The 27,531-nt window shown below is 35.8% G+C and overlaps 1 protein-coding gene across 1 annotated transcript; it reads left to right on the top strand.

Annotated features, from left to right (window-relative positions):
• Window positions 1-1,008: 1,008 nt before the first annotated feature.
• On the top strand, window positions 1,009-22,948 carry gpm6aa (glycoprotein M6Aa). Its single transcript, XM_084430857.1, has 7 exons — window positions 1,009-1,178; window positions 11,037-11,229; window positions 15,332-15,488; window positions 15,917-16,070; window positions 16,276-16,352; window positions 16,482-16,547; window positions 22,197-22,948. The coding sequence occupies exons 1-7, from the start codon at window positions 1,142-1,144 to the stop codon at window positions 22,347-22,349; spliced, it is 837 nt and encodes a 278-aa protein (XP_084286983.1). The 5' UTR covers window positions 1,009-1,141; the 3' UTR covers window positions 22,350-22,948.
• The last annotated feature ends 4,583 nt before the right edge of the window (window positions 22,949-27,531 follow it).

Raw genomic sequence — 27,531 nt, forward strand, 5'->3', positions numbered from 1 at the left:
AGACTGCAGATAAACATCCATAACGATTGCCTGGCATTTCTGTATTAGAAATGATTTAAAAGAGCTGTTTAAACACATTTTCTAGTGATTAATATTTTATAAATTAGGGATTACATGAGATGAGCATTATAACCATGCACTGGTTGTCTTAGATAACTTTTTGTCACATAACCACCAACAGTTGATTAATTGCAAATTAATCCACAAATTGTTGGTTGTACAGAGAAGGAAATACATTTTAATAAAATTTTAATGACACATCTATGCTAAATTGCATGTTCTAACAAATATGGCTGATTAAGTGCATAAAATTTGACAAAACAAAAATTCTTGCCTTTTTATACCTTGTGTTTTTGTCACCCGAATGACACACTGTTTCATCACACACACACACACACATACATAAAAATCACGTGAGCGTGCATGCCATATGATGTTATATTCATCATAAGCAGTTATATTTCATCCATGTTGCGCACAGAAGCAGCGAAGCAGGAAAAAAAAAACACTCAAGATTATTAATTATGTGTGCATTTATATATTCATACAGAATATGAATTGAATATTTATTGTTTTTATCTCGAGTTTAATGCAGCAGAGATGTAACCAGCATTGACCATTCTTTTAGAGGAGGGGTGTAAACTGGAGGCTTTTACTGGCTTGCAGCTTGACTCCCCCAAAAACCCACCTTTCTCTGTCCGCCTATAGTGTGCTGATCCATTTTTTTGGGTGGTTGTCGATTTGTTGCTTTTGTATCCCACACTTGAGCTTGTGTTACCTCGTATATAAACACATAAATAGAATATATAGAGGTCTGAATGTCTTAACACTCACTGGTTTGCACAAGCCTCCACTGAGATGCCACACTGAACCTCCTCACACAAGAGAAGTCAACTGAAAAAAATCAGTGTTGACAGCAGCTCTCCTCGGTGAGGAACAGGGTAGTAGCAGGAGCGAGAGAGGGAGGAGGAAGGGAGAGAGAGAGAGAGAGAGAGAGAGAGAGACTTGTGCACTGAGAGCCAGCCTCAGCCTCTATTGTGGAAAGCAGGCAAGGGAAGGCGTTTAAGGAGCGGACTTTAAACCCACAGGCGCAACACTGGTCACTGCTGTAGAAACCCCCGAAATCAAAGGACAAGGCAACATGGAGGAGGACCTGGATGAAGGACAGACCCAGAAGGGTAAAGGAATGCCTTTTATCTCCTTTGTTTCCCCGTCCATCTTTCCGATTGTGTTGTTTACCTTTGTGCCTAATCCGTCACTGCTTTTCATTGTCTTTGATCTTGTGGATTATAAAATTAGGTTATGAAAATGATCTGAATAGGTTGTTTTGTGTGTGCTGGGAGAAGTGTTTTCTGCCATATTTTTAATGGGAATTTTTTTAATTAATTCACCGATGATGTATTTCATGCACTGTGATGCATTGCATGAGTTTTTATTCTTTGAAATTATGAAAATAACGTGGCGGAGCAAATATGATCCTTTAAAGAAAAAAATTATTGATAGATTTTAGATAGGACAGTGATTATGTAGAGGGGTGTGTGCAGGGGCTGCTCCTGTGTGTGTGTGTGTGTGTGTGTGTGTGTGTGTGTGGACCATCTGATGGGTCTGTCTTTGTTTGCCGCGCATTCTGTCAGTCTGTCTGAAGGAGGCAGGAGACAGATCCGTCTTCTGGATGCAGTGGACATTTATATAATTGTCTAAATTCTGCCATTGTTTCCCCCTCTTTCATTTCATGTTCCTTTGCTTGCTCCTCCTTTGTGTGCAGGAGCATTTGTTTGCTTTGTGTGAGAGGGAGCTTGCTATTTATAATACCACCATTTGCAGGGGCTGAATTTCGAGCTCGCGAGGAAATCATTGTCTTTTTTTTCTTCTTTTGTGGTCTATAGAGAAAATATTTGGCGAGAAGCTAAAGGAATGGGAATAAAAATAATCAAAATACCAGCTTTCTGAACTATTTCCACCTCCTCTCGCTCCATCTATGACGGCTCTTTATATTTCAGGGTTTTTTTCTTCCCCTCCTCCCTTCTAAAGCAGTGTGATGATAGCAGCCATGTCAGGTCTGCTGTGCTTAGACTGTCAGTGAGCTTGTGTGATATTTAGCACATTAAATATTGGAGGAACACTGATTTATGCTCAACCTGCCAGGGTGATTTGGTGTTTTATTTTCGTATTTATTGTTTGTTTGATTTCTTGAACCAATAGATGCCATGATTGGCTGGATCTAGTCATTTAATCTGAGAATCACAAATGCATAAAGCCTGTTAACACTGATCTATTTTGTTTCTCTTTTCTGTATTTTTAATATGTTTTGCATTTAATAGCTAGATGTTTGTTTGTTTTGTTTATATAGAAAATGCTTATTGTCCATAAAGTGCACCAGATAAAAATGCAAGTCTAGGATATGACGTATGTCTCATTTGACCTGGTTTTCGTTTAATATGTTTTCATATGTACTGAGTGAGAATTCCAAATCGATCTGTTGGAATCTGGGAATCCCAAAAAGCGAGACTACATGAGAACTTCACAAGAGCTTTGACTGATGCACAATTTAGTTCCATAAATATTCTTACTGGTATTATTATTATTAAAACATTTGAGGTGTTCAACATTGTGTCATTTACGTTTATAGATTTTGTGACTAACTTTGCATGTAATGTATACTTTTTTTCCTTCAATTCATGTATTCCATTTGGATTCAAACCAATTTGAGCTACTGTAATGCCTTAATATTTAGGCTAGTAATAAAAGGAAATGTATGCATATTTAATGCACATTTCCCTAATTCAGTGACATTTTACATAATACTTACTAATGCTGCAGTAACTGCAAAATACTAGTTTCTTAACTCCATAAAAGAAAAGCTGAAGTCCGATCATCAGCTGTAGTTTATTCACAGACGTGCATTGACCGGTGCGCTGACCCTATCGCTGCACAATAGATGAAGTGGGGAACTAAGCGGCCTCATGGGAGAATAGACATTTCATTACCTCTCATGATTATTGGATTAGAGGACATTAGGCCGTTAACACACACAGATACCATCCCACTCCTCGTCTTTTATTTATAGCTTTTACCTCCAAATTTCTGTCATCTCCACTGTTGACAGAGTGCAGTTTGTTAGATGGGCTCTTAGCAGTCCCTACTGACAGTTTTGACATGATAAAATTCTGATCGGAGGTGTTCATAAAAGTGAGTGTTATAGAATCTCACAAAATGATACAGTGTGAGGTCATTTACACATACATGTAGCCATGTAAATACTTCTTATTCTATCAAAAAAAGATAAATGGTTTAACACACAGGTTTCTGCTCATTACCTCACAGGTGTTTTGTCTGCCAAGTCAATACCCCCATGTCTTCTGCGCATGTGTTTACGTTCTGATGTCAGAAACTGACGAAAACTGGGCAATTTCAAAATCTCATGGTAACGTTTGCTTGCATAGTCAGATGTAATGAGCTGATTTTTAATGGTCACCTGTATTTTGTTAACTTACACTCACTTATATAAGATATTTTTGAGCACATCATTGCATGTTGTGATGCCTCTTGTGCTATCTTTAGTAGCTCAGCATGAAACAAGCTCCTGATTCATTATTAATGCCCAAATCGAGTTATGATTGTCAGATGCATTGCGCATCTTTGAGTGCATTTATATTTTATCCATGCATCGAATCTTTGAATTATGCCATCAGTATTAACCCTGTGGTGTAAACATACTTACATACATAGTTGTGATGGATCTGCAAAGCACCGCATTGTTTTAAGCTGCTGTGTTGAAATGGAAATGAAATTGTGATTGAATTCTATACCTCTGCGGGATGCACGTTATCTGGTGATCTTGTTTCCTTCCTGTTTTTTTTTTTTTTTTTTTTTTCAAATACACAACCTTCTGTGATCCAGAGGCAACTCTCTAATCTGGACACTCCTATTGTTCCCACACTCCGGTCAAACCTCTCAGGGACACTGAAGTTTCACTAATTGTCCTCAAAATTGAATCATATAGCTAATAATAGAAAGTGAATTCAGTGCACTATTGTTCTCCCTATTGTTTCCAACAGGTCAAATGACCATGAGAACATGTTGAATATTTTGCAAGAATTCTGTTTTCTACACATTTGGTACATTTCAAATCCAGATACAAATGAGCTACATACAAATGGCTTCTAAATGTGTTCTTTTCTGCTGAGGGAAGGTATCTTGGAAGATGTTGGAAGTACGAGAACCTTCTAGCTGTCCCGTCAGGGATAAAGTCGTGTAGTCTTCGCCGTTCCTGCTGCGTTCTGCGCTGGACTGTCCCCCCCCCCCCGTAATCCTTGTGAATGTGTCTCCCATTCAGCCCGTTTGCCGCTGTAAGTGGGTCATGGTGCTTGCAAAGGCCCGGCCCATTCTCAGGGCCCGCACCTCCATCGCCATGGCAACCCTGCTGGTTGATTAAACATGCGCAGAGAAGTCGCGTAGACGTGCGGTGATGAAAACCCGTTCGCTTTCAGGGAGGGGCCAGTGATAGAGACACACAGCGCCCCTCATGTAGCCACTTGATGTGATTTGAATTCAACTGAATTTGAATTCTTTTTATCTGAACAGAAAAACGGCATTATGGGTAATGAAATGCTAATCACTTTAAATTGACAAATTATTCAAATCCTTTTGAATACTGTTAAAACAAAGGCCGAAGAGGGTCCAATTGAGCTGGTTATGAATGGAGAGTATTTGACTGTGGGTGTAAAAAGGTCACATTAAACGGCAAAACAAAGCTTTGTTCGCTGCATGATAACCAACACTTGCGTCTGTTTTCCTCTCCATCTGCCTGTTTCTCTTCCACTGTTTTTCTTTCATCTGTCGCAATCTCTTATCTGTTCACTCTCCCTTTCTCTCTCCCTTCTGTGCTGCGGATTAGCGTTAGCAGCCTTTTGTTGTGTACGGTCTTTGAGTGTCCTGTGAGAATGTTTCCCCTCTGAACATGTGTGGATATCAGGGTGAGCACTGGTTCGCAGTGAGCCCACAGTTCCAGGGATTAATTGGAGGTTGGGGGTGGGGCGAGGCGGGAGTGGCACTGAGGCTGTCAGACTGACAGATGGGTGTTGGGGTTGGGTGGGGTGATCGAGGGACGTGGGGGGAGGTTTGGGGGAAGTGGGGTGGGAGCGGCCATTGCTTTATTATTAGAGGACCCTCTGGGATAGTGCTTTTGTTTATGTTGTTTGGGTTAGGCCTGTCTTTTGTGTGCATCATTTTTGGTTTAAAATCTGAAAACAATATCCAAATACCAGTGTTATTTTAGTATTATTTATATATTATTATAGTATTTATTATAACATTTATTAATATTAATATTTCATTTTAATTTGAGTTGAACTTTTAGTATTTTTGTGTGCTTTTTTTCAGTTAAATTTGTTTTATCAAATTTTTCTGTTTAGCTTTACTTTTATTTATTTCAGTTTTAGATTTAGTAATGTGACAGTAATTCGGCCTATTTGATTTCAGTTAGTTGCAAATGCAACATTTCTAATTTTTTATCAAGTTTTTTTTTTTATCAAGATAAAAAACTTTTTTATCAAGTTTTTTTCAGATATTTCAAAGATTTAGATCAGTTATTTCAAAGACAGCCTATACAGCAAAAGAACCAAAACCCACAATGACACTGACCACCAAGCAAATAAATATAGAGTTAAACAATAGGATAAAAATGTTCATGTTTTTGCCACAAAATTATGTTTTATGTCCGGCAATCACACTCTAACTCTCACTCCCATTAAAGCTATAGTACTGTAACACACTCGCACAGAAACGCGTTGTTAGTGCTGCTCTGATGACTTTTTTTTTTTTTTTATAAAATAGTTTAGCAACTTAAAAGCTGCATGACATTTCTCACTAGCGAGGTAATTACGGCGCTGTTCTCAAAGCAGATAAACTTAGTTTCGCTATTAGTATAGACGCTGCTGCCAAAAGTGACTTGGGTAACTTTCTCTCTCTCTAATAACTGCATTAATCTGCCATCAATGACTCAAGTCTCCGTTACTAGCGGCAAAATGACATTAGCAACGGAGGCTTGGGATGAGATGCAGAAGAAATTAGTTCTACACATAAGAGCGTTTTAAGGACTAAAACCTGACAAATGTCTTCAAAATACATCATCTGAACAATGTCTTGAGGTGTGGTAGCCGTGGTTTAAGCGGAATAATTGGAAAATAATGCGGACGAGGTGTAACTTATTACAATTCTTTAAATTATCGATTTTTTTTTGTGTAGTTTTATTCAACGCTAATGAACGCATTAAAGTGAAGTTCATCTGAAAAGTTTGCTTAGTTTTATTGTGTAGTAGATTAAGTATATCTATGTATATTTTATTAATGAAATTTCAGACTGGCTCCTCAAACTGCAGATGTTAAACTGCGTATATGTGATAATTACATTAAGCATCAGTGAATCTTAAGTTCAACATTCCAATTATAAAAGAAGCTATAAAGAAGTTTTTATGCAATGATAAAAAAATTAAAAGTAGTGATTTACCATTCATGATCCGAATGCATGGAAAATACATGCATGTGTAACCTTTGGCTAAAAGTACTTAAGAAACCCGACTACGCCACCTAGGTTATTTCTCCGCCCAGGAAAATAAAAATCCCCTAAAAATAATTAAACCAAAAGGAGTTACAATCATATGAAGGACCCTGCTGGTTCGGGTTGGATTAAAGACAGAGACGTGACTTTACAAAATGATACAAATATTTCACACAAATCATTATTCTAAAACATTCTAAACATAGATCTCTTGCCCAGTTTACCAATTAAATACCCACAGTTAATAAGAGACCATAATCAACCCAACTTTAACAGAAGGGACAAACCACACAGCAAATCTGTGAATAAAGCTTCTTGAAGCAAGTGATAAACAAAATAAAGGAACAATACCAAAAGAAAACAAATTCACTCTCCCCTTCTGTTAAGCTTCAGTATCACAGTCATCAAGCATTCACATGTGGATATACACTGGCAAAGAAACCCGTCATACCAACAAAAGAGACCAAAAAAAGGAAAATACATAAACAATCCAAACGACACAATATTTAAATCACAATTAATATTTAAAATCGTTCAAGCTGTTTTAAGGAACCAGACTACAGGCATATTAGTTCAATTTAATAGCCCAAAAGACAAAAATGTCCAAAACTTCATCACATATCATACAGACCGATAGGGCAGAATCGTATTTAAACACTCGGTCGTTCAGCAGTTCAAAATGGATGCAGATGCAGACAAAATGATTATCCAGTGGTTTGCTTTCCGCACTATTTTCAAAGGTCAGCAAAACATTGCTCTCGTAAGGCGGAGAAAAAAGAGGAGAGCCCTTGTTGCAGCCTGGGCGAATTTAGCGATGATCGTCGGTTCAGAGGGACGTTTGGATGCGGCAAAGGACTCAAGATTGGTGGGATCGAGTTGTTGGAACCTGGGGTCAGGAACAGTGGGTCAGCAACTTTCGTATGAGACGAGAAACTTTTGATATGTTGTCAAAACACAGCTAAAACACCGATTTATTTTGGTAACAACCTTGCATTTTTGCCTGCACTGTCTCTTCGCCCCAAAGGCTAAAAAGACATACAACCTCCGCATTACTCCACTGTGTTGAGCCTTCGTCATTGACGTCCCTTTTTTAATGACGTACGACTCGCATTTACTGGGGAATATCCGATTTGTCTGCTTACATGGCAGACCCAAACGCACGTATCCGATTCATATCCGATTTATTTCCACATATGACTGAGAATATCGGAATCCATGTGCTTTTTTCCTGCTTACACGTTCGGCAGTCATATCCGATCTGTGCCACATGAGAGGAAAAAATCGGAATTGGGTCACTTGAACCATGCAGTGTAAATGGGGCCGAGACTCTCAACCTGTCACACATGGTTTTAGCTTATGTTTGTTAATAAAAAGGAGTATTGTCTTGAAACTCACTGTATCTTATGTACAAATAGTTGGCAGGTGAACATTATTCATTAATGTTTAAGCATGTTTGCACTGATTTTATGGTTCAGTTTAGTATCTTGGGCTGCATTTTGGTTGCTTTCTACTGTCGCCTTTTCTGCCTTTGTTGCCATTGGCTTTTGGCTTGCTTAGTTGGGGACATTAAATTTAACATTTAATTTCAATATTCAACAATAATATCGATCTGCCTGCATTGACACCATTATATGAGAACTGAACTGAGCTGAAATGACATCACGATTTTCTCCAGAGCGGCTATATATATAAATTAACTAAATTAATGACGTTTTTACAACAAAAATGAAACATCACTGAACTTACTTAAAAGCTGCTGTGATGCTATGTTCTTCTGGAAACAAACTTTGTTGCATTATGTTTCTGTTATCTCTGTAAAGCTGCTTTGAAACAATCTGTATTGTAAAAAGCGCTATATAAATAAAGGTGACCTGACTTGACTTGACTTTCATAATGGAGAGTTGCATTGGTCTGGTCTTTGGCTGCACTATAAGAACATGAGATTGCAACAGTTTGTCTGCACGTGATCTATTGTGAATCTTGCCAGTGAGGCTATCCTGTGAGAATTTGTATTGTAAATCAGATCCTGTATTAACAAAGTGTGCAATCTGCATGCATTTTAATGCTGTTTCATCTAATACCCTTAAGTGATGAATGTAAGGCTGCATTGTAATGTAAAGCAATTTGTGTTGGCTTTAGAACATGTGATTATTCTCAGCCAATCAGGAGACATGCAGTGGTTTTTCAACAGTTCAAAGAATCTCATAACAGGATCAAAATTGCAAGCAGTATTGTGTAAATGCTAATACGGTTATGTAGTTGAGTAAAACTATAGGCACATGAACATGTATTATTTTAAATAATAAGAACATTCTGTATGTAACATTTAAAATAATGTATTACTATGCAGGGAGTGTGTTGGTCTGTTAACCCTTGTGCATCAATTAAAAAAAGTTACACATAGGTCCATAGTAGACAAAAATGTCTGTTTTTTTTTAAGCTTAGAAGCACAGACTTAAGTTTGGTCTCATTTTAAAGAAGACCCTTGGCAGATTATTGCTTAAGTATGATTTATGAACATTATTTTATATAAAATGTATATTTTATGAAACATATTGAACTCTAAAACGGCTAGAAAATCAAAGCTATAAATCTAAACAAGTTGTGTTCCAAATTTGAGGTTGATATCTAAAAAAATGAGCTTTCAGTAAGATTTTGTTTGGACACAGTAACACATTTTCCCCATTGTATACCAGCAAAAATCCACTGGTCACACAGAGGTTTGATTTGTTATTTGCAGTAGAGTTTTTCTCTCTCAAATTTTACAAGTACACACACGCACACTTTTTTTTTATTATTACACCCATACAAACCACACTCAGACATCCATACCAACACACCCACACAATTATCGCTGCATAATTTATCCAATTGGCTCTATAATATGCCGAAGCAGAAAACAGGAATAAAGCGAGTATTTGCTTTATATCTCAGGCCAAACCTGAGAAAATGGCACCATCCGGGAAAAAATAGTAAAAATTTTAATTTTGAAGCCTTGCCAACAGAATGAAAGCCTCTTAACAAAGATTGCATCATTATATAGTTAAATGGCCCTGGGATTAAATTGCAGTTTTAATGGGTTTCAATGCGGACATTTTTGTCCAAAAGGCGCTGAGAGGAAGTATTTTGTGTACCTAGTGCAAAAATATATATTTTTAAAGAAATGGGTGAAATAGTACAATTCCAATAAAAATACACACCTGTTTATGCAGTTTGCATAAACACAGGCAAAGTTATTAAAAAAACACACACAAATGTCCATAAGGATGCACCAATGGTCAAATATAAAATATATATTATTATTAAAAACTTTTTAAAATGCTTAAATGCTTGCAACATGTTTAAGACAACAAAATCATTTTCAATGATTTTTAAAATCATTTTCAATGATTTTTAAAATCATTTTAATAATAAAAAAAAAGAACATGGCAAATCTGTAGATCTATTAAACACTACAAAGAATCAGATACTCTCTATATTCTCACATTTCTTGATCCACAGCAGTTGCTACGGCAACAGGTTGATCCCTTGCCAAATCCACTGTAAAGCCAGGTCTGAGGTTCATTACTGCATCATTATTACCATATTTGACAGTATTAAATCATTTACATCCAAAGGCCTGAAATGGGAGCAATAGCCTCAACCAAACATGGTTGTAACATGGTTCCTGCACTCATTTTATAAGGACTGGCATACAAGGAGTTGGGAACAAATTATGTATTTATTTATTTATTTTTACAGTGAAATTAGTATACTAATTAAAAAAAAGACATAATGAAAATGAACTGCAAAGTTTGTTTTGTTCGAAACATAACACACTTGTCCGTGTGAAAGCTAAACTCAAAATAATGAAACTTTGAAATGAAACACATGAAGGCAATCGTTTGGAAAAACTCAATCAAAATGACCTACTGTCAAAGTCCGTCCTCTAATTCTACCATCCATTTTGTTATTCATGAATCATACTGTTATGATTCACTCTGATATATGATGCCAAGGGGAGAATTTTAAATAGTCTGCTGCAGGGACAATTTTGCACATCATTGGAGAGCAACAAATACACACACACACACACACACACACACACACACACACACACACACACACGCACACACACACACACACACACACACACACACACACACACAGAATGAACTGGACCTCACTGGACTGTCAGAATGAATGGACTGAGGATTTACTTCCAACCGTCTGGGTACTTGTTAGTCTTGTCAGGCAGAGGCTAGAAACTAAGAAGAGCACAGAAGACGACTTACACTAGCTTTGCTTTCTGTGCAATGATACTGCTTTCTTAAATGACATACTGTAGAAACAGCTGAAATGAAACTGTTGATGAAAAAATGGAATCAAACACAGACACACAAAACATCTTCGAAGATCTTGATGATTAAAAAGCACCTTGTTCTCACCAACTGTGCCTTTCAGATGAAAAACATGACCTTTTTTTGTCTTTCTCTCAGGATGTATGGAGTGTTGTCTGAAATGTCTAGGAGGCATCCCTTATCCATCCCTGATTGCCACCATCCTGCTGTATGCTGGAGTGGCGCTCTTCTGTGGATGTGGACATGAAGCTCTTTCTGGAACGGTCACCATCCTCCAGAACTACTTTGAGGTGATCAGGGGACCTGGAGATGGTCTGGATGTGTTTACAATGTAAGTGAGAGCAGCACACTGAACCGGCCATTTCTCACTGTAGATTTCCACATATATCAATTTTACATACGCAAGTGCCACACTGCCAAAAAAAATTAAATAAAATAATAATAAATATATATATCAAAATAATAATTAAAATAATGTTAGTTAGTCAGTTAATGATAAACTATATTATTATTATTATTAATAAAAAAAAATCTATATGTATAATTGCTTTACAGCAAAATTATTTTTAAAAGCAGCAAAAATATTGAAAATATCTTATTTGAAAATCATTTTGAATAAAATATGACTTGGAAGCATTATAATTTTTTTTAATGTTTTTTAAAAGAAGTCCCTTATGCCCACCAAGGCTGCATTTATTTGATCAATAATACTGTAAAAACAGTTATATTGTGAAATATTATTAAATTTTAAAATAATTTGTTTTCTATTTTAATAAATGGAAGTTATTTCTGTGATGGCAAAGCTGTATTTTCAGCATCATTACTCCAGTCTTCAGTGTCAAATGATCCTGATTTGATGCTCAAGACACATTGGCATGACAGAATAGAAAAAAATATATATTCCTCCTGTTGGTTAGTCATATACTGTCATGTGAAAAAGAAAGGACACCCTATTCAATTCTATGGTTTTATATATCAGGACATAATAAAAAATCATCTGGTTCTTAGCAGATCTTAAATTACATATTTTACACATGACATATTACATTTAGTCATTATTTATTCAACAAAAATAAAGCCAAAATGGAAAAGCCATGGGTGACAACTAAGTACACCATTACTGCTTCCATAGGATTTAAGGCAGTACGTAGCAGTTAGGCGCTACTAATAAAATGTCTTTGATTAATTGATCATCAGCAAGTGTGATCACTTCTATAAAAGTAGTAGTTTTGGCAGTTTGCTGGTCTAGAGCATTCAGGTGTGTGTTTACACAATGCCAAAAGAAGAAAAGACATCAGCAATGATCTTAGAGAAGCAATTGTTGCTGACCTTTAGAGAGCTGTGCATTATCAGATGCCCACATTTATTTGTTAATTTATTAATATTTCTTTGCTTTTTCAAATATACCGGTATATATGGCAGATCTATATCTTGGATTTTAGTCAGCCTTTTGTTCTGAAGACGTAAGCAAGTTTCAAATAACTGCTGGAACAAGTTGTCGTTCTGTTGTTGTTAAAGTACATTTGAGTGCCACGTCTATCACAATTTCCACACAAAAATGTTAAGCAGCTCAACTGTTTTCAACATTAATAATAATAACAATAATAATAAATGTTTCTTGAGCGTCGAATCAGCATATTAGAATGATCTCTGAAGGATCATGTGACACTGAAGACTGGAGTAATGATGCTGAAAATTCAGCTTTGTGATCACAGCAATAAATTATATTAAAATAGAAAACAATTATTTTAATTTGTTGTAATATTTTGCAATATTACTGGGTTTTTTTTCTGTATTTTTGATTAAATAAATGCAACCTTGGTGAGCATTAGAGACTTCTTTCAAAAACATTAAAAATATATATTAATGTTTCCAAACTTTTGACAGCTACTGTTTGTGGAATTATGTTTTCTTTAATTATTATGATAATTTTTTTCTGAATTTAAGCACAGGGTAAAATAAGCCACTTTTTACATTTGATGATTTGCTGAAAAATACAAGTGTATTTGTTTCAAATAGTTCAGGTTGTTGTGTGTGTACGCAAAAACAAGTCATGTAATTATTATGGTTTTAGAACATCAAAAAAGTTAGTCCTATGGCACAACTTGTTTAAATGCACAGGTAAAAAGAGCATGGGAATTTGGGTAAATAATGCAACTGTTAAATACTGATATTAAAATAAATTTTGAACTTGATTAATGCCATCCATTTAACTGGTAGGGGTAAAGGCAAAAACTCATACTTTTAAGTGTTTATCCAGTAAAGATTAAATTTATCTTTGTGTGTTAACTACAGAAAGGATGTGAGTAAATGAGCTTTCTATATGTACAGCTTGTTTGTGAGTGGCTTAAACTTAACATTTGTCAATAATTAGGTATTTGTTACTTCAATATTGTACCATTAATAACAGCAAACATTAACATGAACTTGTACGCAATGGTGTCACACAAAAAGAGAGAGTGTGTGCGCGCTTGTGTGTGTTTGGGCACGAGTGCATATGCGTGTAAATGTTTATGTGTAGTGGACAATCTCTCTATTTGTCTTTTTTTGTACTGCCTTGTCATATTAATCTTATCTGTAGAATATAAAAAAATATCATTTAAAAACACATTTACACACATACACAGCCTGGTGACATTTGGGGGGGGGACTCATGTTGAGTCAAATTAAGCTTTTGACTCAACATGACTAACTCACAAACCTCCATTTTGACAAAAATATTTCACACATTGGCTTAGATCCACAGTCATGCTAAGTTTATGACCATGTATTGTAGTTTACACTGATTTAAAGGTGCAGCAAGAGATTTCTGAGAATCATTGTTGAACACTTTAGATGTTTGAAATCAACCCAAACAAACACACCCCTCCCTTCATTGCTGCACGCAATGCAAGAGTGTATGTCTCTTTATCATAGCTGAAGTGAAACAAAATAATGCTTTGTGAAACCAATGTTACTCCCGTATGGAGCAGAAACAACACAACCTCTGCATCCGTTTTCACGTCTTCCTGCTTAGGTATCTCCAGTGCTGGAAAGATTTTCTAATATTAATGTGGTTCCTAAACTCTTGCCTGATCATATCCCTTATTTTTCCAATGATGTTCCTCTTACCTTTTCTCTTTTGTAATGTCTTTCAGCCATCTCTCTTTCTACAGTATTTCTTCAAATCTCCCTCTTGCTCACACTCTCTCCTCCCCCATCATGAGTGGACACGCCCCCTACTGCTGATTGGCTACATATGTGTTGTGGCACTCGGTCCGATCCTCTTTCAACATCGTTTCTCAGAAATTGCTTACTGCACCTTTAAATTAATGTAATAATATCCAAATCATCTATTTTATTTAAAGGGATACTCCACTTTTTTCGGAAATAAGCTCATTTTACATCTCCCCCAGAGTTAAACAGTTGAGTTTTACCGTTTTAGAATCCATTCAGCCGAACTCCGGGTCTGACGGTACCACTTTTAGCATAGCTTAGCACAGATCATTGATTCTGATTAGTCCAGTAGCATTTCTTTCAAAATGACCAAAGAGTTTCAATATTTTTCCTATTTAAAACTTGACTCTTCTGTAGTTAAACCGTGTACTAAGATCGACGGAAAATGAAAAGTTGCGATTTTCTAAGCCTATATGGCTAGGAACTACTCTCATTCCAGCGTAATAATCAAGGAACTGTGCGGCTGTACCATGGGTGCAGCAGGCGTAATGATATGACGCAGCGCCTGAAAATAGTCCCCAGCTCGGTAACTTCTTCCAACGTGACCGGGACTAAGTTTGTCTAACCTATTAGACCTATTTTCAGGCGCTGCGTCATATCATTACGCCTGCTGCACTCATGGTACAGCCGCACAGTTCCTTGATTATTACGCCGGAATGAGAGTAGTTCCTAGTCATATAGGCTTAGAAAATCGCAACTTTTCATTTTCCGTCGATCTTAGTACACGGTTTAACTACAGAAGAGTCAAGTTTTAAATAGGAAAAATATTGAAACTCTTTGGTCATTTTGAAAGAAATGCTACTGGACTCATCAGAATCAATGATCTGTGCTAAGCTATGCTAAAAGTGGTACCGTCAGACCCGGAGTTCGGCTGAATGGATTCTAAAACGGTAAAACTCAACTGTTTAACTCTGGGGGAGATGTAAAATGAGCATATTTCCGAAAAAAGTGGAGTATCCCTTTAAGATACAAGATTGATTACTTAAGTAACATGCTGAATTCACTTGGCAAGACAAAAAAAAAAAAAGTGTGTTCTGGTTTGTTTACAACTCTCTCCGTGTGATTGAGTCCAATATAGATTGAGTAATGTGAACAATACTGCCTTAATTTGTGGTCACATGATTACTTTTGTTAATGGTTTTTAGATTAGAAATGTATGAGTCTTTTTTTACCCATGCATATATAATCATTTACTTTATTTCCTCCATTTCCCACAGCATTGACATTATCAAGTATGTGATCTATGGCATTGCCTCAGCGTTCTTTGTGTATGGCATTCTTCTGATGGTCGAAGGCTTCTTCACCAGTGGGGCCATCAAGGACCTGTATGGAGACTTCAAAATCACCGCCTGTGGACGCTGCGTCAGTGCATGGGTGAGAAATCACTGGGAGAACTTCATGCATTGGAATGTACAAAAGGGCAACGATAAAGCCACTAAGAGTAACTGCCGCACATAAACATTGCATCTGTTTACAGGCTATAAAAGCAGTGAACTCTGCGAGTTATTCTCCTCTCATTTATGCAGTGTGAAATGTTATGGTGTGGTTGCTGTTATTGTAATTAATTTATAACACTGATAGCTAAACTCTGCACACTGTTCCAGATTTCGTTTAATTTTCCTTTAATAGAGACATTCCTTTCTATGTATCTTACCTTACATGTTGAGTTTTCGGAGTTTATATGAAATTCTTGATGCTTATAATTGTGCCTTTTATTTAATTCTCTTGTATTCTAAATTATTTTCTAATTTAGAGTTTGATCGGGGATTTGGGCATTAGTCTTAATCCTTCTTTTCCTTCAGTTCATCATGCTGACGTACATCTTCATGTTGGCTTGGCTGGGTGTGACAGCGTTCACCTCTTTGCCTGTCTTCATGTATTTCAACATCTGGACCATTTGCCAAAACATGACCGTTCTGGAGGGAGCAAGTTTATGTCTTGACCCACGCCAGTTTGGTATGTTTCATAATCTGTGGGTTTCACTGCTAGATGTTTAGGTGTGGTTACAAAGAAGTTTCAGTGATCATTTGTTTTGTTGCTGTAATTTTATTCTTACTGGTTGGATATCCAAATTAAAAATGTGTAATATCCATTGCTATAACCTCATATACCCTAAACACACAGATTGCTGTTGAGAAATGACAAAAGCTATTTATTTAAGGTGTTGTGCCCTTTGGAGAGGAGAAGACTGTATGTGCAGGATCAGAGAAGTTCTTCAAAATGTGCGAATCGAATGAGGTCAGTATGAAGTATAGACAAGTTCACTAGACTCACAATTCTAATGTTTTCAAATAGTTGTATATATCATTTCAACAATGAAAAGCAATCCAAGACTCGTTTCTCTCTCTCAATATTTCTTTCTGAAAGCTGGATATGACTTTCCATCTGTTTGTGTGTGCGCTGGCTGGGGCTGGAGCTGCAGTCATTGCCATGGTGAGTTTTGACCAATACCTACAATTATACATAGCATCTGGAATACACTACACCACTCTTGAAATCAGATTGAAAGCTGAAAGCTCACACATTACGATACGTGTTCAAAATATCAAATATGTTTTGATATCCCCTGACTGGATGAAATTATAGTCTGAAGCTACAAAATCTGATTCTGTGCCCATCATACATATTTTCTGTGAAATTTGTCAACTCCGACTGCCCAAAATCTGCGGACTTCCGGCACGTATTGTAGTGTGCAAATCAGGGCGAAAATATAAGCTAAGGTCATGTATTCTAGCCTTTAGAGAAGAGGTTTTACATATGGATTCAGTACTGAAACTAATGTCTTAAACTAATTTTTATATGGGGAAAAAATGCATTTACAAAAACAAAACAAAATTAAGTTAATTACTAAAGTTCAGCTGAATGTTTTAGTGTTCCTCGCACATTAAAATGAACTACCTAAATGTAACATTTAAAGAATATCACTTTGTACATCAATAATTTTATGGGATTTTTAAAGTATGGATCATGACAAAATATGTTAAAAAAAAACAACAACGACTTAGTTATATATAAAATGTAACTTGCTCCATCTCTTTTTGGAATTAATTTATATTTTTTAAATATGTTACAAACACTATTCAGTTGCTTGCTTATTCATAGCAAGTATTTTTTTCAGGCATTTTTAAATGAATTCAATGCAAATCATTTTTCCCTTTTAACATAATATTTGATATCACTGTGACTGAAAGTGAGAAATATGTTAAGGGGGAGAGAATGTTAATTTCGTCCTTTTAAACTGGCAACAGCTTGTTTATTTGTGTGATGATGCGAGCTGAATTAATGACATCACCTTCTTCTAAACTGAAATGGGATCAAACTAAAGTCATGAAATATTTGAGCATTGGGGTGTTGTCAGCTCTCTCATATTGCCTTCTCTTTGTTATTATTTAACATCTTTGTGCCTGTCCCCACCCCACCCACCCCCTCCGTCTCTCTCTCTCTCTCTCTCTCTCTGTGTCTCTCTCTCTCGCACACACGGAGAGACGCTGGGCACGTTCTGTTGTCATGGAAACTAGGGGAAGAAAGGCCCTAGAGCTTGTAGAAAGCAGCACTCAGTAATTTGCGAGGAACCATTTTCTGAAAAAGAGAATGTGGTTGTTAGTCTGGGATGATGTAGCAAATTATAGAAAGAGCTTTTCAATCTCCTGCTGTGGAAAGAGAAAATGTAACTGATTGTTAAACAATGCGTCCTTACACTCTCTGGGAAGGGTAATAATAACCAAGCTTTTCCTTTGTCAAGAAGAGGAATTCAGGGTGTGGTCCTATTCTAATGAGCATGCATAATGTAAATCTGATTTGCATAATGGTGCACTGAAGTAAACAAAATATAGTCTATGCTCTCATGCAGGACAGCAGTTCCCTCTTAACCTATTATATATAAAATCAACACTGCTATAACCCCACACACTTACTTTGAGTTCATATAGTGTTAGACCCCATGATTTCATATAGTGTTGGGATAACACCCCCCCCCCCCCCCCCCCCCCCCCCTTACACACATGTAAAACCTTTACTATATTTCATAATAAGAACAATGCCAGGGCCTTCATCAAGGTATTTTTGTGCATAGGTTTTCCAGCACACATATGAGAGGAGTCTGGCTGCTTTACAATGCTGCCTCCTGCTGGTGTCACTGCTAATTTTAGAGTGGCAAACATGCGTCATCGCAGTCTGCTAAGATCTTATTCCAAATACACAATTGAGCATATTAGCATTTTTTCAATCAAATAAATGCACCCTTGGTAACCATAAGAGACCTCTTTCAAAAACATGACAAAAAAAATCGTAATGATTCCAAACTTTTGACTAGTAGTGTTCACATTTATTTGTATAGGCTAGTGCTTTTCACAATAGGCTACATATCGTTTCAAAGCAGCTTTACAGAAAATGCAGGTTTTTATTTACAATTTAGAGTGATCTGTTATCAGAGGTGACTGTCAAAATAATGTCCATTTGTCAGAAATGTTCAGTTCTAAGATAATACAAATCATGCAAAAAAAGAAAGAAAGTTTCCACTGATGGTATCAAATCAGGTTTTCTTGATCTTTTGAAGGGCGTTCCACAGGGATCGATTTTAGGTCCGGTTCTTTTTTCTATTTATATCAACAATATTGGTTCAGCTATAAAAAATTGTCAACTCCACCTCTATGCTGATGATACGGTTGTTTATACTTTTGCCGCTACAGCTCCCCAGGCCCATTTTGAGCTCCAATCTGCCTTTACAGCCATATAGAAGGTCTTTGTTGAATTGAATCTGGTAGTTAACATGGGCAAAACAAAGTATATGCTTTTTTTCAAATAGACAACAGAAAATAGGTGATGATTTATGAATTTGCACATTGGATGGTGCCTCTATTGACCGTGTTCATGTTTATAAATATTTGGGGGTCTGGATTGATGACAGGCTCTCCTTTAAAATGCATGTTGATGAGTTGGTAGCAACTAAGAGTTAGAGTGGGTTTCTTTTATAGAAACAAATCTTGTTTGACTCTAAATAATAGAAAACAAATGGTTGAATCCACTTTTTTACCTGTCATTGATTATAGAGACACAAAACCTGCTGTTTTGAAAAAAGATCTGCTTTTAGTTTTTCTGCCCCTCACATTTGGAATGAATTATAATGTACTATTAAACTGGATGATCTGGTGCCTGTACAGCATTTTAGATGTCTGCTTAAGGATCATTTTATTACTGATTGTGTTTGTTTCCTGTGATTGTTTTGGCTTTCTTTTTAATTGCTTTTAATTTATTTAGCTTGTTTTACTGTATATTGCATTCCTGGCTGTATTTCTCTTTTTTCTGTGTCACCTACACAGGTCGTTGCTGTAAATGAGAACTCGTTCTCAGTCAATTTACCTGTATAAATAAATGCAGATAGCTAACATCATGTATTCATTTGCAGGAACAATAGAGTGCAACAGTGCCCACCCCCTTTTTCAGTGCCGCTGGTTACGGAAGTACTTTTTCCATTAATTTCTCCCATAGAGATTTCAAAGAAGTCTTTGTTAAAGCATTAAGCCAATCAGCTACGAGGTGAATCACAACACTAAAAACTTTGATTTGAAGCAAAACAGTTTTTGAAAATTGGAGGTAGGCTACAAGAATTAAAAAATAGAAAGGTAGGCTGTGTACCTAACGGCTTTGGTGAGGGAAAGAACTACAATCCGATGAAGCATCATTTAACTAAAAACAACGGGGAAGACACTCTTCAATAGCTATTTTTTTTTTACACTATAACGATTACCTTAACTGCGACCCAGAGGGACATCATTATGGAAGCTTGTTTCCGCCACAGAATAAAACATTTTAAGAGATAATTGTGACTTTTTATCTCACAATTGCGAGTTTACATCTCGCAATTCTGACTTAATTTCTCAGAATTTTGAGTTATAAAGTCAGAATTGCGTGAAATAAAGTCGCAATTGCTTGTTATAAAGTCAGAATTTTGAGATATAAAGTCAGAATTGCGTGAAATAAAGTCGCAATTGCGTGTTATAAAGTCAGAATTGCGAGATATAAAGTCAGAATTGCATGAAATAAAAGTCAGAATTGTGAGAGAAACTATTCTGAGGTAAAAAAAAAAAAAGTCCGTCTTTTTGTGAGTTTTTATCTCACAATTCTGAGAAAATATGTCAGAATTGCTAGATATAAACTAGCAATTGCGTGTTATAAAGTCAGAATTGCGTGAAATAAAGTCACAATTGCGTGTTATAAAGTCAGAATTCTGAGATATAAAGTCAGAATTGCGTGATATAAAGTCGCAATTGCGAGAAAAAAAGTCAGAATTGTGACTTTATAACACGCAATTGCGACTTTATATCTCGCAATTCTGACTTTATAACACGCAATTGTGACTTTATTTCACGCAATTCTGAATTAATATCTCGCAATTCTGACTTTATAACACGCAATTGCGACTTTATTTCACGCAATTCTGACTTTGTATCTCGCAATTCTGAGAAATAAAGTCAGAATTGTGAGATGTAAACTCGCAATTGTGAGATAAAAAGTCGCAATTATCATTTAATTTTTTTAATTTTGTGGCGGAAACAAGCTTCCATACATCATTGCTTATACTTCTTTATTGGCCTGCAGAAGAATTTTGTTAAGTTGGAAATCCCCTACCCATCCCTCTGCAACAGTTTGGCTAGAAGATGTGATGTTCTTTTTAAAATTAGAAAAGACAAAATATACATTTAAGGGGATCTGTGGACAGATTTTATTCGAAATGGGAACCTATTTTGTCATATTTTATATGTGAATTATATATACAGAATTATCTGAAAGAATTACCCAGTTGTTAACTTATTTTCCATGTATCTCTCTCTTTACACCTTTTTGTGACGCTGTATTTGCTGTTTTGACCTCAGTGTAGTCTGTCTCACAGAATGGCAAAATAGTTTTTTCTTTTTTCTCTCTCTATGCATTTACACTGTAATAATGATACTTTTATCATCAGTACTTATGTTTTGGTATGCATGGGTATTACAAAGGTGTAATGACATAATTGTTATATTTTGCCTTTGTAACCAGACGTTATGTTATTCTGTTGTATTTAAGCTGCCCAGGGAAGGGATGTTTCGGGGGTGAGGGGGGTTGTTATAGTAAAAATAGAAGGAAGGAAAATGTAACTTTAATGGTTCAACTTTGATTGGTGTAATTTTCTGTATAGCATCATGGGTAATGTTTTCCACTAAAACAGGAATTCCACTGTTAAACATGATTATTTTAAAAATAAGCTGAAATAATGGGGCTTCAGCAGAAGCAAATACCACAGTATGTCTGTCTAAGGTTTATAAGTTATCGTTAAAATTTCCCTTTGGAGAAAATGAATGGCGTTTTTACTTCCGGAACCCGACTGTTGCACTCTATGAGCTCATTAAAGCAATTATTACAAGTTGTGTTCGTAATGATTACAATATATATAGGATCTGGGAGCGGTGCATGTTGATTCAGAGTTGGCGTCATCTGAAGTCCTGGCAGGAGTTGGTCATCTCTTTAAAGGTGTTGGGTCATCTGAAGTCTTCATAAGAGGCTGGATCCAAACCGAAGCTTTTGTAGCCTACTCTCTAGTTGAGACAGAAAAAAAAAGCATAGCTACTGTTCATAACATCTCAAGTAGTACATAGTCATATGCTTTGATCTAATATAACTGGAGTGCAAGATTATGAGATGCATTATGTGAATGGTTGGAGAAACTGAGAGTGTGTCTGAGCCGCGAACTTTATCAGGAAGGCTATTCTAGAGTTTAGGAGCAAAATGTGAAAAAGCTCTGCCTCGTTTAGTGGACTCAGTACAACCAAAAGTCCAGAGTTTTGTGATATATTTATATATATTATGTACAAATAAAAATAAAATGAATAAGTAAATAAGCGTCAGAATAATACAATTGTAAATGTTTAGTTGACTTTGTTGATGTTATTTCAATAATAAATAGATTTTTGAATAATAATAATAATCCTTTTATGAGATTTATAAGTGTAAGTATTTTTCATAAGAACCATTTTATTAGAGTAATATAAATGCAAAGGTTTAGTGGACTGTGTTGACGGTATTTAATATTATACGGTGTTGTTTCAGATCCACTACCTGATGGTGCTGTCTGCCAACTGGGCCTATGTGAAGGATGCATGTAAAATGCAGAAATATGAGGACTGCAAGTCCAAGGAGGAGCAGGAGCTGCATGACATCCACTCTACGCGCTCCAAGGAACGGCTCAATGCCTACACATAAGACAGGAAGCAGCAGCGGGACGGGAGGACCCTCAGTGCTTTCACTTCCTGTTGAAGGGAGTTTTGGCACTGGTGCAGTCCAGGTGGTGTGTCGTATGACCAACCCCATGGCCAACCCATTACCTCTCGCACAAACATTATTATTATTATTATTATTATTATTATTATTAGTGCTAGCAGTAGTGTTGTAGTTTTTTCACATTAATGTATTTAATTTTTAAGAGATTGTGCTGGTTCTTTTTTCCACCACATATTACAATTTTTTAAATATATTTCTTTTTTAAACATTTTAGCATCAATACATGAATCATTCTTATGTAGAGGTTCGGTTTTTGGGGGAAAAGCACATTTTTCATGTGTGTCTGTCTCTTAAGGTCTCATTATCAAAGACTTAAATCATGAAAAGAAATTAGGTAAACAAAACAATTCTCTCTCTCTTTCTCTCTCTCTCTCTCTCTCTATTTCTCTTTCTCTCCTTTTTTAATCATCAGAAGGTATGAAGCCCGATACCAGCAGATGGCTTGCTCATTCTGCATTATTTTGGTTAAAAAAAATAAAAAAAATAAAACTGAGACAGAAAAGACAAAAAAACAAAATTAAGATATAACAGATGTACCATAAAGTGTTTATTTATTATTTTTCTACAGATGTCATTGCATAGCTTATCAAGATGATTACAAAAGAACAAAATGGTTATTATTTGCTTGCCGTGCCAGTCAAGTTTTCAGACCGCATCGTGCCAGTAGGTGGCGTTGTAACTTCTCTGAGAGGGAGAGGATCTTTCTGACATTTAAATCTTACTGTAGTGTCAGCGACCCCCTCTTCGGCAGCAATGCAACTCTCCCTTTACTGGAAGCAAGTGACACATGCACAAGCCTACAGCGTTATGACCCCCTCTTTTTTATTTTCCTACACCAATAGATATAGACACAGTAAAGCCTTCAGGGTTTTAATTTGACGCTTTTTGTTTTCAGCTTTTGTACAAAGTCAATGTGTAAATGTATGTACTGTAAGTTAGCACTTAAACTTCAGGTGAATTCGTATTAGACTGAAAACACATTCCATGACAGGATAGGGTGGGCAGAGGGAGGGTGTTCTTCTGAAAGCCTAAGAAAAAAGAAGGAGGTGAGGCACAGGAACGTTTTGTGACAGATCACTTTCTTTCGGTGGGTTTTTTCTTTACAAAGGGGAATACGACTATGAAAACAAATATTTAAAGAGCTTATACTATTATCTCAATGACAGTTACTCGTTGTCTTGCTAACAAGTCATTATTATATTGGATGATGGAGATGTCTTCTCATTCTTTTAATGCCTGGCAAGTCATGTTCCGTCAGTGTTTCTAAGAGCTAGTTTCGTGCACTTATTTGGCCATTTTGTGAGCTCTTTCTTGGTGTAAGTGCATTGGGGTACCGGCTTCCGAGTCAGACCCCTGTAATGTTAGGTAAAGACTGTGAACCTAAGTGTTATTTGTGGCATGGTCATGCATTCAATGGTAATCGTTTTTACTGGATCAAAAAAATAATAATGATGATAATAATAATAATGAAAAAAAATCGAAGAAAAAAAACAAAACAAGAAAAACAGTTTTCATTCCATCTTTTTATGAGTTTGTTATATGCGACTGTCTTGCTGGGTCATTCCCTTTCTCATAATGTGAAGTAATTTGAATCCTATGCTGAATACATTGCGCTGAAACTCCTACTCTTCGATGGTTTAGTGTTTGATTTGTGCCTGTTTACTTTGTGGTGATCTCTCTAACTCCCTCCGAGTCCTCCTCTCACCTTTCTATTACTAGTGCTTGTTGAGCCCCTAACTTGATGCTTTCTCTAACCCTCACCCCTCTCTCTCTCTCTCTCTCTCTCTCTCTCTGACTCACTCCCTCTGTCCTCGTATACTAGTCTTTTTGTACTCTCACTAAAGAATGCTTAGTAGAAAGCTGTACCATTCATTTGTTTTGTACATAAATGTGCCAACCGCTTGACAGTGGCTTTTCTGATCTGTAGGGACAAACTGCTTGCATAAATAAACTACACTGGTGTACTTGTTAATAAATACTCTACGGTTGTTGTTGTTCTTGACAGTGTATCATGTTGGAATTCACATACATTCTAAATATTTTTCATAAATTGAAATGAATTGGTTTTACTTAGCAAAATAATCGAACTAAAATGGGTTACACAAATGAAAGTAATTTGTAAAGATCAAATGAAAAATAAATAAAGCACTTTGAGAGAACAATTGCACCATTTTAAAGTATTTGCATGTGGTATAGCCTATGTTTCACATTACTATACTGCATGTGATATGACAACTTACTCTATGCGACAAATGTCTTCAAAGTTTTAGATAAATTTACAACAAAAATAACAGGAAAAAAGGGATAATTCACCCAAAAAATTTAAATTCTATCATTTACTCACCCTCAAAAGATACTTTGAAGAATGTTAGTTGATGGGCCCCATTGGAAGGGGTCCATCAACTGTTTGGTTGCCCATATTCCTCAAAATATCTTTCTTCGTGTTCAGCAGAAGAAAGAAATTCATACAGGTTTGGAACAACTTGAGGGTGAGTAAATGATGACACAATTTACATTTATAAACTTACATGTTATTTACATTTATTTTACATTTAATATTTAGAACTCACAGGTTCAAAAGTTTGGGGTCAGTTTTTACATGTTTTTGAAAAAAGTATCTTATATACATTTATTTAGCCAAAAATACAGTAAAACAGAAATATTGTGGAATATTCAATGTTGAAAACAGTTGTGTTAAAAAAAAACCAGCATTTATTTTAAATAGAAATCTTTTGTAACGATGTAAAAGTCTTCACTGTCACTTTTGACCAATTAAATGCATCCTTGCAGAATAAAAGTATTAGTATAATAATTGTTTTTCCAAAACTTAAAACTATATCCCAAACTTTTGAATGGTAATGTTTCTACAGGTCTGCTATTTTTATTGAAACCACATGGAGGCAGGCTACAAAAGGACATTATATATATATATATATATATTTTTTTTTTTTTTACAGCAAATCTATATGTTCATTTAACATAAAAACATACATGTAAACATATTTACAAACCTCAACCCAAACCTACTAAAATTGACATAAATTTGTACTAAAACTAAAAAGAAGAAAAGCTTTTAAACAGAATTTGCTGATGAAAAAATCAAAAGGAAGACATCTTTGTTTTAGAAGAAATGAATGAGATTATGGTAAATGCATGCTAACCAGATGTTGCTACAACATAAGGATGGACACATGTTTTTAATTGTGCATATTTTCCATTCATTCTCAAGGGGTGTACATTTATTGGCATGTATAAACATACCCTTGGGAATAATTCTGATTTGACAAATTGGTACTACGTGGAAATCTGTTTATTCCCTGTACCTTAAGCAGTTGAGATATGTACTTTTTATTCACACATTGTTAGTCAGTAGGCCAGTAGGTTATTCACTTCTCAATATTTTCTGAGGTCCTTATCAGGGCTGTCACACAACTGACTCTGTTCTCACTCTCTCACGCCACCAGACCACAGATCGGAACAATGTACTCACATAAGAAAGAGCAGGCTATTTGATATAATTTGATATTGATACAGCTATTTTGATATAACAGTCTCACTTAAAAAATATGTCAGTTTTATTACAAAAGTGCTCTTAATGTGGCAGGTCATATATGGCCTCAGTTCAAGCGAAGTGGGAGTGCAATCTTCCTCTTTATTATTACACTGTAAAAAAAAATGTCATGATTTATCACAACTTTTTTCTTTTGTCAAATCAACTCAGATAATTTTATTATTATAGTTTTTCAGATTAGAGTATTTCAGATAACATAATATTTGGAGTTTCTATTGATTAAACCAATCTCCTTTGTATTAACTCAAATTTTTAATTTCAATTAACTAAAAATGAAGGCAACCAGGTTACTTACTTTTTAAGTTAAACCAACTATTATTTTTTACAGTGAAAGTACCAAATAAACATAAATGAACATTAGAGGGTTGAAAGAACCAGTACAACATACTGAAATGTATCATCTCTCATGTTTATCGCTGAATCAGTGTTTCAATATTCGCGGATAAAACAGCTTGTAAACAGTGTCACATAACGTTACATTTACCTCAGAAAAGCCATTCAAGCACTATATTATTATATTTTTACTCTAATACCATTAAAAGTAATCATTATAACGTTATTATTAAAGAAACGGCCTTATGCATTTTTACAAATAATTTGTAAATTAAATAGTAAATTATCCTTTAATAATAATGTAGGCTATCACGCTGACAGATTGTAGGCAGTGGCAGGTTGAGTAATACATTCAGTTATTATTATTACTATTATTATTATTACAACTTTAATTTCCAACCAAACTCCAATGTCTGTACGACGTCGGATGATGACGCCAATATGATGTTGGGTTCTGACGTCAGTCTGACGTTGGGTTCTGACGTCAACCCAACTTTCATTTCCAACCAAAATCCAATGTCTGTCCGACGTCGGATGTTGACGTCAGTCTGACACTGAGTTCTGACGTCAACCCAACTTTCGGCACTGACACCTTGCAATTGGCTTTGTGAGGTTTTGAATTGAAAATAACATTTTAAAAACTCACTCGTTAACACTCTGCCTCTTTCTGAAACTTTTTTTGCAAAATTCAACATGAAAGTGCAAGGCTGATGCTCTGCTTAGTGCCAAAAGACACGTAATACAATTATAGTGTAGGCTAATAGTGTTGAAATGAAACGCGCGCGTCAAACATAATAATATTAAATAAAATTATGAAAATAATAAACTTTCAACAAAACATCCACATTCTGATGAAATGGTAGGCCTATATATAGGCCTAGGCTAGAAATACGTTTGAGAATGAATTGCTTGTTTTAAAAGAGAAAAAAAATATATTTGCGTGGTGCCCCATGGGCACTTGCCCAATTTGGTTAATCCGATTGTAGGTCATAGTTTACAACATTAGTTGAGAGTTTTTTTCCATGGCTATATCCCCCAATTCTCACTTCAAGCTGAACTCAAAAGTTGACATCCCTGTCATCTCTCAACTCGGACAGAACAGTTTGGCCTGTCTGCCACCTGGCCTATACTCTTAGTAAATCATGACCTGAACGTCAGCTTACACACAGGTGTCATCTACCCACAATGCACGCAACATTT

The sequence above is a fragment of the Rutilus rutilus genome (assembly GCF_951802725.1).
Source record: "Rutilus rutilus genome assembly, chromosome: 14".
NCBI lineage: Eukaryota > Metazoa > Chordata > Actinopteri > Cypriniformes > Leuciscidae > Rutilus > Rutilus rutilus.

Excerpts from the sequence above, each read along its gene's own strand:
- gpm6aa (XM_084430857.1), top strand. The coding sequence starts at position 1,142 with ATGGAGGAGGACCTGGATGAAGGACAGACCCAGAAGG. Across the intron at positions 15,489-15,916 it reads GACGCTGCGTCAGTGCATGG|TTCATCATGCTGACGTACAT; the intron begins GTGAGAAATCAC and ends CTTTTCCTTCAG. Across the intron at positions 16,071-16,275 it reads TCTTGACCCACGCCAGTTTG|GTGTTGTGCCCTTTGGAGAG; the intron begins GTATGTTTCATA and ends TATTTATTTAAG.